Source organism: Leptodactylus fuscus, chromosome 3, assembly GCF_031893055.1.
Source record: "Leptodactylus fuscus isolate aLepFus1 chromosome 3, aLepFus1.hap2, whole genome shotgun sequence".
NCBI lineage: Eukaryota > Metazoa > Chordata > Amphibia > Anura > Leptodactylidae > Leptodactylus > Leptodactylus fuscus.
In genome coordinates, this window is record NC_134267.1 from 151,601,137 (window position 1) to 151,613,193 (window position 12,057).

The following is a 12,057-nucleotide window of genomic DNA, read 5'->3' on the forward strand; positions in this document are numbered from 1 at the left end:
TCCAAGGTGCTGAAACATCTTTGGATCACCCATAAACTTCTTTTACACAATGTCTTGCCTCTTTAAAAGTTTCATTGTGTGCACAGCTATGATACTGAATTACACGTAAACACTGGGAAGGATGACACACACTGTAATATGTACAGTATATCCAGAGAGGACAAACTTTCTGTGAAAAGTAAAATCCTACTCCAATTTCTTCACATAATATAGAAAAGAAAGACTGATGAACCTTGACTTCATCTTGGTATAAGACAGTCGACAACAAATGACATAGTGTGCAGGTTGGCATATAAAATATACACAATTTTGCATCAACACAGCCTTTATTGTATCCCTTTGCATTATAAATAGGTAAGGGTAGATGAGGCATTACAAGCAGGCCTTTCACAAATGGATGAAAACCCTGAAGAGGAAGCAAACTGCAATGCTTTCTCTTAAAGGCAGCACATCAACCGTAGAGAAAGCTGCATGCACTGGGAGAAACAGGAGACTTCACAATCTTAACTCACCACTTGAATTCTTGCTCTGTTTCAGGCGCTTTCCACATAGACACTGCAGCATATGCACTCCTTTCTTCAGGAATTGCCCAAGAATCTTCATTGATTGACTTTTTTCTGATTCCTTGACAGATTCACAATGTGAAGGAGTCAGCAGCACATCATCCAATGCATGGGTCTTGCAGTCGTGGCATCGACTGGGCTTTGGTTTGTGAGTAGCATTCACGATCAGAGGATTAAAAACTGTTCAAACGTGACATGTTGGGACTTTTCAATGAAGGCAGTTTGCCAAAAGGGGCAGAGCCTGGGAGATCTTTGTGAGGACGTCAGACTGAAAACACTGAATCTCTTCCTAGCCCTGCCTCCTTCAAAAAAGCCTTGGTCTCTAAACAACGGCAGCCACTGCACACACAGCTCAGTGTACACAGTAGCTGATAGGAGGAGGCAAATGAACATGCAGAAGCAGGCGGATATGTAGTGGAAGCTGAATCCACAAGTTACAGATCTGATCTGAGAAAAAGCATAGCTCTGTGCAAATATATATATATATATATATATATATATATATATATATATATATATATATATATATAGCAAGACATCTTAGTAAAGACAGAATGCTCACAGTTTGCTGTAACAAGGGCGGCATCAAACTGACATGACTGTCTCATTGTGTGCCTAAAGAATTAGTGTCATTCTCACATTGTCCAATGCCATCAGTATTTGTGCAAATATATTTCTTTATGGTGTAAAGTATATGCTTGCATGCTAATATGATTTCAAAGAAGATGCAACAGGCTGTATATAACTGAACACCATGAAATGTGAGAACTATATAAGCCTTTGGAGGTAAGAGCTGCTATGTATTTTATTAGTAGTGGTTGCTTTATCTGATGGTACAAGTCCGAAAACATGTCATAAGATAGAAATATCTTGGTCATGCCCTCTCAGAAGCAAGATTGTATATTCTCATACTACTGTCAACACACTGATAATAAACAGTATCAATATAACTACAGTACCCCATTATCTATAGGTATATCTCTAACCATCTTACACAGAGATTGTCACTTTGGTAAGTCATCGGTTGCTGTTCCTTTTTTCATGCAGAAAATATGATTATTACTCTCGTAACCAAGATACGCACACTAATATACAGTTAAAGGGTTGGAGAGCTGCAACCAATCTCTGGCCTAATCACAATCACCACGGCGACCAGTGATTAGCTTAATGATCACATGAATCATGTGATGTTATCGCTGTGGGATTGGCGGGGACCACTGAAGTGGACATAGTGTGAATACACTCACTGAAAAATACTGCAACAGGTTTGAGGAAGGTAATATAGGAACTGTAATGTTGCACTTGGGGCTTATAACATCCTTTCATTTTTTCACTATTTTTCGAGTGCAACAGCTAGAAATGTTAGATTGTTGAAAAACAAGACATGTTGTTATGTCTCAGGCAGATATGGAAATGATTACAAGGGTGGTTTGATAAGAGACAGTTTTATTACAAGAAGGTATAAAATATTCTCAGAGGCTACTTTTGGATAGTGCACCATAGTAGTTGGTTGACAAACTTTGGGATCATTAGACAGAGAAGCAGGATGGAAATTTCAATGAATCATCCGCCATATAGGTCTAGCTGTTAGAAGATGTTGGAAGCAATGATTATGTGAGGGCTCACACACGTGGCAAACAGGCTCCGTATTGGCAAAAAAATAAATTTGAATCCCCCCACCCAAAAAAAACCTGTAATTCAGTTAAAAGCACCTTTATATCATACCCCTATTATTCAAATAACTGCTCTGGGTAGTCCTTGAAGTGCTGTTTCAACCATTGAACTCTGTGTCCATGACAATTTCCTGTGCAATCAATAGACATATTCAGTGTCTGCACAGAAGTCAGAACAGACAAAGGAACTGTTGAATACATCACGGAACTGTTAATCTTTTTTCATATGAACAAAGATTGTGGCATCCATGTATTACAGATCCCATACACAAGTGTACTGGCACCATGCAATGAAAGCGATGTAGCTCCATATACTATATTGGTGCAAAAGTATAGACAAAAACATGGCAGGAACCGGACAACAATTCTCATTGGCAGTCACAAGTATTAAAAGGGTTGGAAAGGGGATCCAAGCATGATAAAGTAGTGAAATCTTCCAAAACTCTAAATAACTGTAGAACCACTTTGGTTAGGGCTACGCAGATGCCACGTCACCAAAAAAGTAGCTTCTTTAGGGGTCTTGTTTTATTGTTTTGGGGATATTCACCAATTTATCATAGCTGGATCCTCTTTGAGACCTTTCACTACTTGTGGATACTTTTTGTTGTCCTACCCATGTATTTTTTTCTTTTATCCATATCATACTAAAACTAAAGTATAATAAAGTATAAAGACACTCACCAACCAGACAACAGCCAACCACCAAACCAAAAACACCAACAGATGATAACCAAGGCCGAAATAAAGGTGACCACAGAGGCAAACAGAGAGCGGTACATTGAAGAATGGAGAAACTAAATAAATAACTCCAAGAAACTCACCGTGTACCAATCCCTACAAAGGGACTACACCATGGCCACCTACCTGGAGAGAATACACCACCCCAAACACAGACAGACCCTGAGCCGGTAAAGACTGAGCCCCCACAACCTAGAGATAGAGACAGGGCGATACAGGCAGACGTACAAGCCACGGGAGAACAGACTGTGCCAGCACTGTGACCAGGGGGCCCTAAAAGACAAGACCCACTTCCTGCTACACTGCACCAAATACTCAGCTGTGAGGGCCGTCTACTACCAAAGACTCTCTGCCCACATCCCAGACTTCATATCTGCAGACGAGAAGAGGAAACTCTACATCCTACTGGGAGAAGAAGAGGCCACTGTGGAGATCGCTGCCCAATACGTGTCCAGCTGTCACCAAATAAGAGGAAGATGAGACTCCACGGACTATTATATTTATCCCAATACACCCGCCCCACCCCACCCCCACCTCCCCATATAGCGGTCACCAACGAAGAGGAAGATGAGACTCCACGGACTGTTATACCCCAAACCACCCACCCCACCCCCACCACTCACCCACCCGAGTCCAACTCCCCCCACCACCACCACTTTACTAGCTTTGGCAATGCCAAATATATATTGGGACGTGCCAATAAAGCTTTTTTGATTTGATATGATATTTTTTAGGACTTTAAGTGTTAACAATACGTGGTTTACACAGCACAAACAAGGGCACCCAGCACACACAGGTGTCATATGAATGTACAACATCACAATACATTGCTTTTTTATTTCTGTCTACACTTGCTCATCCAAGGTTTGTGACAAGAAGCTGTATAAAATATTAAGGACAAACTGCAAATTATTTGCTCAGTTTCACATACTTGCCTATGAATGCTCGTGCTTACTCAGTTACTTTCTAACTTTTAATCATGCCTTAAAGAATAATGACTTTCAGCAACAAAAGGTTGGTAAAATCTGCCAAAGGCATAAAGGAACTGGGATCGTACAGGCAAAAGCATTAGAATGCCCCTTATATGTGACAATGATTTCATTTATTCCTTCCTTTAAGCATTGTATACCACATTATTAACCAAGTTCTAACTAAGGTTGGGTTAAGGAGAATTATCCATACATCAGTGCTAGTTATAATTGCCTCTCCCGGGACTCATTGACTAAGAAATTTTCCATGCACTTTTAGCTTCCACTGTCTGTTCATTGTGTACTCACTGATATGAACCCGCATTACTGTGTCAGATAAAAATAAAATCATTGCCAATGTTGAGATTATGAGTTCTAATCTGTTAAATTAAACAGGCGAGGAGCTACTATTGAATATAGAGTCCTTATTAGAGTATTTCCCACCATAGCAACAGTTGTCTTGTAGGTTATACTTGGAGGAGGGGGAACACTACTGGGCTGTGGAAAACCAAACGGAAATGACAGATGTTCAATCTCAAAGAGGGAATTCCAGGGCTCTTGAGAGAAGCCCAAGACACAATCTGTTCCATTCTATCCCAAATGACCAGCACACAGGTGGGAAATGCTCAGAGTAAGTGAGAACTGGTTGTGATGTAAGCATTTACTGAGTAATATATACTGAATAGCCATAATATTAAAACCTCTGACCGATAAACTGAATACCATCTCATGTCACCTATTACACAGTTTCAATGTATTAGACAACATGTTAACAGTCAACTGAAGCAGGAAAAATGGACACATGTAAAGATCTGTGCAACGTGACTAACAGCAAATTGGGAAGACAACTTAGAAGTTCAACAGAGAAAAAGGGTCCGCACTTTTTGAATTTCTTCTTTATAAAATGTAGCTTTTAATCCATTAGAGACCACAAAACGCTTACAGGCGCTCACGGGTGGACACTGTCTGCTGGGTTTCCATCTCCTGTCGGCAGAAGATGGAAACCTGAAAGTGGAGACCAGGGCGCAGATGTGAACCCGCCCTAAACTGGAAAACAATCTTCTTGCTGATCTCTCCTTTCTGTTTCAAGACCCCAGAGACCAATTTCCCAGGGCGGAGGCTATCCTGGAAAGTTATGTAAAGTTAATTCAACTATAATACACAATACAGTATCACAATGTGACCTCTTGCCTAGAATATGCTAGAAGCAGTGACTGCATTATGAATCCCAAGAGCAATCAAGGTAACAGCAACATTCGAAATTATGCAAATCAAATTTAAAGGGATTCTATCATTAGATTTAGGCAAATTTGCTTAATGAAATGTTGCAACAGCCTTTAGAAAGGCTATTCTATCCCTACCCTTCAGCTTTTATCCGAAACGGTTTTTGAAATACAGACTTTATTCTTATATGCCAATTCTGTGCACGGAGCACAGCACGTCATATCCAGTATCCGTCCTCCTCTGACCACTAAACATCCCTTCATGTGTAGATATCCTCCTCTTGTTATTCTTTGTTGCATTATAGCTGGAATGTTTTGACATGGGAAGATCCTTTGTTCTCTAATTGTATGGCAATGTGAACTTAATGTAGTGTATTTAATAATATGCACCAAATGTTCCACTGAAAATCTGTATGTTGGTGAGACAGGCCAGAAGTTTAGAATGAGAATTAATTCACGTCGCCATACATTTAGATAACAAAGAATGGACCTTCCCGTGTCAAAACATTTCAGCAGTGAAGATCATAATATCACTAATGACCTGAAAATTTTTGTTTTTAAGAGGGAATTTTGAATCCAGGAAACAAACGGATTTATGATTACAAGTTTATGACCTTGTTTAACACTCTCGAGAAAGGGATGAATCTCTCACATGGGTTCATGGCATCCTACAGAAATCACTGAACTGAGACAGCCAGCCATAAAGACACTCTGTGAACTGATAAGGACATTACAAGCTGATGAATTATTTAGTTGTATAACTAATAACATTCTTCTACCCTCCCTCCTACAATTCTATTCCTATGTGTCCCTCTTGTACATAAATATGCATCCTTCAGAAATTGTTTTTAGATATACCTGAAGAAGAAGCCGAGAGCTTCGAAACGTTGTAATCTACCTTCATTATTAGTTAGCCATAAAAAAAATAGGTATCAACTACTGAAGACTATCAAGTTTTTTGTTTTTTTATATTTCCTACCATCTGGCTAACACGGTACAAAGACAAACATTTCCCCTCACAGGATAGAGAAAGTGCCAGTTGTCTGGGTTGTATGACCACTTGGACCAGCAGCGATCAGGAAAACAAGGGTTCAAAAGTCCCCCTGTTTTTCTATATGTGAATGAAGAGCAAGTGCAGATGGATGGGCAGCTTCCAGAGATATTATGCAAATAGCATCATATTTGGCAGAATGTTTCTTATATTTGGTAAAGTTATTTACACCTATGAATTGTATGGATAATATTTCAGGATGGACTGTACATAGATGTACAATAGCTTGTGTCATGGTAACATCTGTTAACAGGGGTGAACCTGCCCCTTTCACCGCCCGAGGCGAACGACAGAAAGCCCCCCCCCCTTCCGGTAGGAGGGGGCGGAGCGGAGGGTGCGGGGCGGAGCTTAGCGGCGTTTGCAGGCAGAGAGCAGGCACAGAGAGGACCTGCTCTCTGCCGGAGCGTGAGGGGAGGCCGCTGGAGCAGCGCTGTTCCAGGGGCCTCCCCAATCCACCGCTCGGTGCTAAGCCAGTCCAGGACAGCTTGTCCTGGACTGGCTTAGGTAAGCAAAAATGCCGCCCTCCCTGGGGCCCTGGCATAGCGCCGCCTGAAGCGGTCGCTTCAGGTCGCCTCATGGGAGGTGCAGCGCTGTCTGTTAACAGTATGTTATGTTTTATCTCTGAGCATCATACTGCAATTGTAGATGACAGGCAACTAAAACATATTGCTTGTTCTATATTCCCATCAACTGTCATTTTGTGTAGGCTGATAACAGGAGTTGGATGACAATCCAGCACCTGCTACATCTGTAGCTGTCTGTTAAGGTACAACACAGTTAAATATAAATATCAAAAAAGTAACTTTTATTGCATAATATAAAGAATGTCTTCCCATCTTCCTATTAATCAAGAGTATGTTGGCTTGTGAACTGCAGTAAGCCCATACCAGTGGCTGATGTGGTTCTTAGCTATAGTATATTTGCTATGCCTATTAGCAAGCATAGATAATCCAGGAATGATTACCTGTTGCAGCAAAAGTATAAGAAGCACAGTATACAGTTCTAGTTCTCCAGCACCAAAAATAACTTCAAACTAATAAAAAAAAAACACTGGGTACGAATACAAGAAAAAAAAAGTCCATGTTTGTATGTTTCAAAGCAGTGGGTTTTCCTATTTATGACCTCTGAGTAACATTACACGGACAGATAGTTATCATGGTAAGTTTTGAAACAAAGTAATATGACAGCAAACATCATAACAAAAATATATCAGAAAAAAGTTGTATAAACACATTTAAGGCATATTGAATAGTAAATCCTAGTAAAAGTGCATCAATTCAGTTCTATAGTTTAAACTTGACCTAGTTTCCAAACTAAGTCTCCGTGTTAGAGTCCCGAGTCAATATCCGCCTCTTGGGTCTTTTTTACCATTTCCATTCCAAAGACCATTAGGGTGCTGATGTCTCCCCATGTACAGAATACAACACAGAAAAAGCACAAGCACAAGTCCAATTGATAAAAATTCTTTAAATATTTATTAAATATATTGGCAAATAGTTACCACTTAAAAACAATAATATACAGCAGGGCAGATGGATTTAGCCAAAAACACAAACAAATAGACACATAGAATAAAGAGCATAAGGCGCTATGCTGAACCATATAAATATAGATCTAGGTAAATTAAGTACACATATATGGAATGGCAGAGCTCTGTTCTCCTAACAGTAGAACATTATTAATGTACAACAACATTCAAAGTATGTCTCTCATAACCTGTGTGCATACACCAACATAACATCAATATAGTACTAGTACATCATGAATAATAACAAGAGATCTATCAAATAGGAGGAGAATAGATACAGGAATGTGAGAAGGTTGTGAGAATAATAGTCTATATTAGCAGGAGTCAAACTCCCATAGAGTAATGTGATTGCACCCAATCACACACAAACTTCTCTCCAACATCCCAACACAGAGCCTGAAACATTCCAATGTAGTAATAACTATGCCAACTATGTTAATTACCTGATGTCAGTTTCACAAAATAAAGGTCAGCTAGACGCCCACAGACAAATAACTGATAGGTAGAAGTACCACCCCTACACGTTTCGCCACAAAGACTGGCTTCCTCAGGAGGTGAATAATTCTCCGTGTTAGAGTCCCGAGTCAATATCCGCCTCTTGGGTCTTCCATACCATTTCCATTCCAAAGACCATTAGGGTGCTGATGTCTCCCCTATGTACAGATCCATAAAATATCTAAGTAATGCAAGGACCAAAGAACGATCTGCGCTTCACCAGTTCAATAAATTCAATCTTTTATTAGTTCAGACACACAGGCAAAGGTGTGCGTTTCAGGCACAGGTTTGCCCTTTCTCCAGTGCAATGAACTGGAGTGGCTTCAAATAAATAACACAGCAAAAAACAAACAAACAAACAAAAGCATAATATAAATATAATATATTTGCTGTGGTTTTTTTTTTTTTTTTTTTTTTGCTGTGTGTTATTTGAAGCAACTCCAGTTCATTGCACTTGAGAAAGAGGGCAAACCTGTGCCCGAAACTCGTTGTGTCCCCAAACTAATAAAAGATTGAATTAATTGAACGGGTGAAGCGCAGATCATTCTTTGGTCCTTGCATTTTTTGTTCTCACCACCGGTGACGAGAAATCTGCCGCTGTTTTTCCACCTAAGGAGAGAACCCCCTGTGATCGGTTCCTAGGCACTATAAGTAGTTGTGAATTTCTCACAACTAGAGATGAGCGAGTAGTACTCGATTGAGTAGGTATTCAATCGAATACTACGGTATTCGAAATACTCGTACTCAATCGAGTACCACTCGCTGTTCGAATGTAAAAGTTCGATGCAGAACCAGCATTGATTGGCCGAATGCTATACAGTCAGCCAATCAATGCTGGTTCTTCTCCTACCTTTAGAAGTCTTCTCCGTGCAGCGTCCCCGCGGCGTCTTCCGGTTCTTCATTCACTCTGCCAGGCATCGGGCCTGGGCAGAGCCGACTGCGCATGTTCGCTTGTAGTGCGGGCATGTGCAGTCGGCTCTGCCCAGGCCCGATGCCTGGCAGAGTGAATGAAGAGCCGGAAGATGCAGCGGGGACGCTGCAAGGAGAAGACTGCTCGGAGGATCCAGCCCGACCCTCACTCGTGGACTTGGTAAGTATAATTTGATCGAACGTTGCCTACCCCTGAAACGAGCATTTTCCCCCCATAGACTATAATAGGGTTCGATATTCGATTCGAGTAGTCGAATATTGAGGGGCTTCTCGAAACGAATATCGAACCTCGAACATTTTACTGTTCGCTCATCTCTACTCACAACTTCTCCAATTGAGAGTTTTATTTACCTCCAATGTGCTGTCTCTCACCCAAAATACTACACTAGATACGGCTCGGTGCTGGTCTCTCTTTTTTGTTTTTATAAAATATCTAAACACTTTAGATAGGATACTTTCATTACTTACATCATTGTCAGATAGGTCGGGGTCTGACACCTGGCACCTTTACCTACCAGTTGTTTTCAGCAGCTGATGAATAGATAAAGTTGTTAGAAGCACACAGCTCTGTTCTCTGGGTAGTGACTGGAGTGAATCACTTACCTTCCATTCAAGGAAAAGGGAGTTGATCTGCAATACTATGCCAGACCACGACACAGAGAACAAAGCTTTCTGCTTCCTGTTCATCTGCTGATGCATGGGTGTGCTGACTGGTTTCCTACCCCTTTAACTTTGAGCCAGTTATCATTCAGACGGTTGTCATGTAGACTTGAGAAGAATACATTGTTGAGAGAGAATTGCACCCTGGCTGTAAAATATATTATTCTTATTCTTATTCTTATGGTAGAGTTGGAAGGGACCTCAAGGGCCATCGGGTCCAACCCCCTGCGAGTGCAGGTTTTCCTAAATCATCCCAGCTATATGTTTATCCAGATTCCGCTTGAAGATTTCCATTGATGGAGCGCCCATCAAGGGTGATATATAAGTTTATGATGTTGACAAAGTTTGCTATACTGTTTTCAGAATTTTTTTTTTTTTTTTAATGCAAACAGGTTTTGTTGTCTTTGGAGTCAGTGACTATTAGAGGCAGCGCAGAAGACAGCTGGAAGGTAGTGTTTAGCGTCATATGGACATGTAATTTAATAACCCAGTTTGTATTAGTGTCCCAGCATTTTCTGTACTAGAGGTTTTGGTAAGTACTGGAAAAGATTCTTCTTCCATTGATAGGCTTCTTTGTAACACTTGGAAGTTGTAGTTTCCCAGGATTTTCACCGCTAATGTGAAAACTAGTGATCTTGATAAAGATGACCTACTGGGTTGTGACCTTGAATGAGATGACTTTTACTGAGACTTGTCTTACATCCTTTCTATTGTGCTAAGCAGTGCCGTTTTATAGTTGCTTTCAGCAAAGGCACAGGAAACCTTAAATTAATTTATTCAATTGTTTTTCAATGACTTGTGTGGTATCCAAAGTGCAAGTTATCAGATGCAAGTTAAATCGTGTTACATCCATCAGTATTTCTGGTTAGTTGGAGTTACATTTTTCTCTATAAGAATTCTTATTCTTACTGGGGCTCAATATACAGTATGTGCGGCTATATGACAACTTCAGGTGCTGGCATCCTGGCAAGCGGCCCGTAGACTTGTTCTGACATTCAGCAACCCAAAGGAGTCTACAACCTGCTGAAATGCTGCAGACACATTCAAAGCAAACAGAAATATAGATTTTTCTTTCTTTAAAGCCCAACATTCTTGTTGGTTACTGCAAGTGGTACACAAGTGGAATGGTTACACTCACTAGCAGAGGTGCACAAGCTTGGAAGTTACTTTCACGCTTAATATGCCATTAGGCTTAAGCTGAAGAACAGACTTTGCAGTCTACAGGTCAGGTCAAGAGCAAGATGGCTGATGTCTATACTCTATTCCTATAGAACTGAAAAAGGCTGCTCCTGTACCATAGCATTCCCTGCCTAGGTCTTGTACTCTGGGTTATACCAGTCTTTTGCAGTGTTGGACTGGTGTGCCTAGCGCCCACCAGTAAAATTCATTCTGGGGGCCCACTAGAGGTGCATGCAAATACTACCCCATACATTTTTCAGTAGTAACTTGCTGCCTAGCCCTAGCCTCTGACTGTTTCTATCCTGGGATCCTGTCAGTAGTCTGCTGCCTAGTTGCTGCCTTGAACTCAGGGGAGCACCCCCTATGAGGCAACCTGATGTGATGGCCTCAGGTGGCACCTCACAAAATAAACTGGAGTGTGGCATTTTTTACATTTTTCAGCTACTTATTTCATTTTACTCACCTGTCCATGCTCCTGCCCTGGCCGCCCTCTGCAGCCGCCTCTAGGCAGCACTATACTTATGTCACAAAAGCAGGTCATGTATTGTGTGCCGACTGTGATTGAGAAAATGGACACACAAATGTTCTTGACAAGTCTACATGGCAGTCTTGTACCAGATAAAGAATAAAAGAGAAATTTAATGAAGAAACGTGGCTAATAGTTGTGTAGAGATGTTACACAGATAGGCCAGAGTTTAGCTTTTCCACCAGGGCCCATGAGCCTTAAAGGGGTTGTTAGTGTACATTATAACCATATAGGATGAGTCTGCTTTGATTATCATACACTTAACTTTCTCATCTGAGATTTTGAAAAAGTTAAGAGAATTTATCTATAATGTGCAATACATATCCTACTACTTAGATATTACTGATGTAGTCATTTGTCATTGTTTTTCTACGCAGCTTTGATCTTGCAAATGATGGAAGCTCAGATTGTGCCTGTTAGGGATAAATAACAGATGAGAAGATTGCACAGAGGAGAAATCTCCCTGTAGGAAGTGCACTCAGAGCCTCTGCTGTGCAATGCACTAAGCAGTGCCATGTCTTTG

General features: G+C 40.8%; 1 protein-coding gene across 3 annotated transcripts in view; it reads right to left on the reverse strand.

The window, feature by feature from the left end:
* FGF12 (fibroblast growth factor 12) overlaps nucleotides 1–12,057 on the reverse strand; it is a 395,684-nt gene that overhangs the window by 262,590 nt on the left and 121,037 nt on the right. The window contains exon 1 of one of the 3 annotated variants that reach the window (XM_075268554.1): nucleotides 513–929. The exons of the other annotated variants lie outside the window; for them this stretch is intronic. Coding sequence (XP_075124655.1) covers nucleotides 513–603 — 91 coding nt within the window. The 5' untranslated portion in view covers nucleotides 604–929. Of the gene's footprint in view, nucleotides 1–512; nucleotides 930–12,057 lie in introns of those variants that run through there. 3 annotated transcript variants of the gene reach the window in all.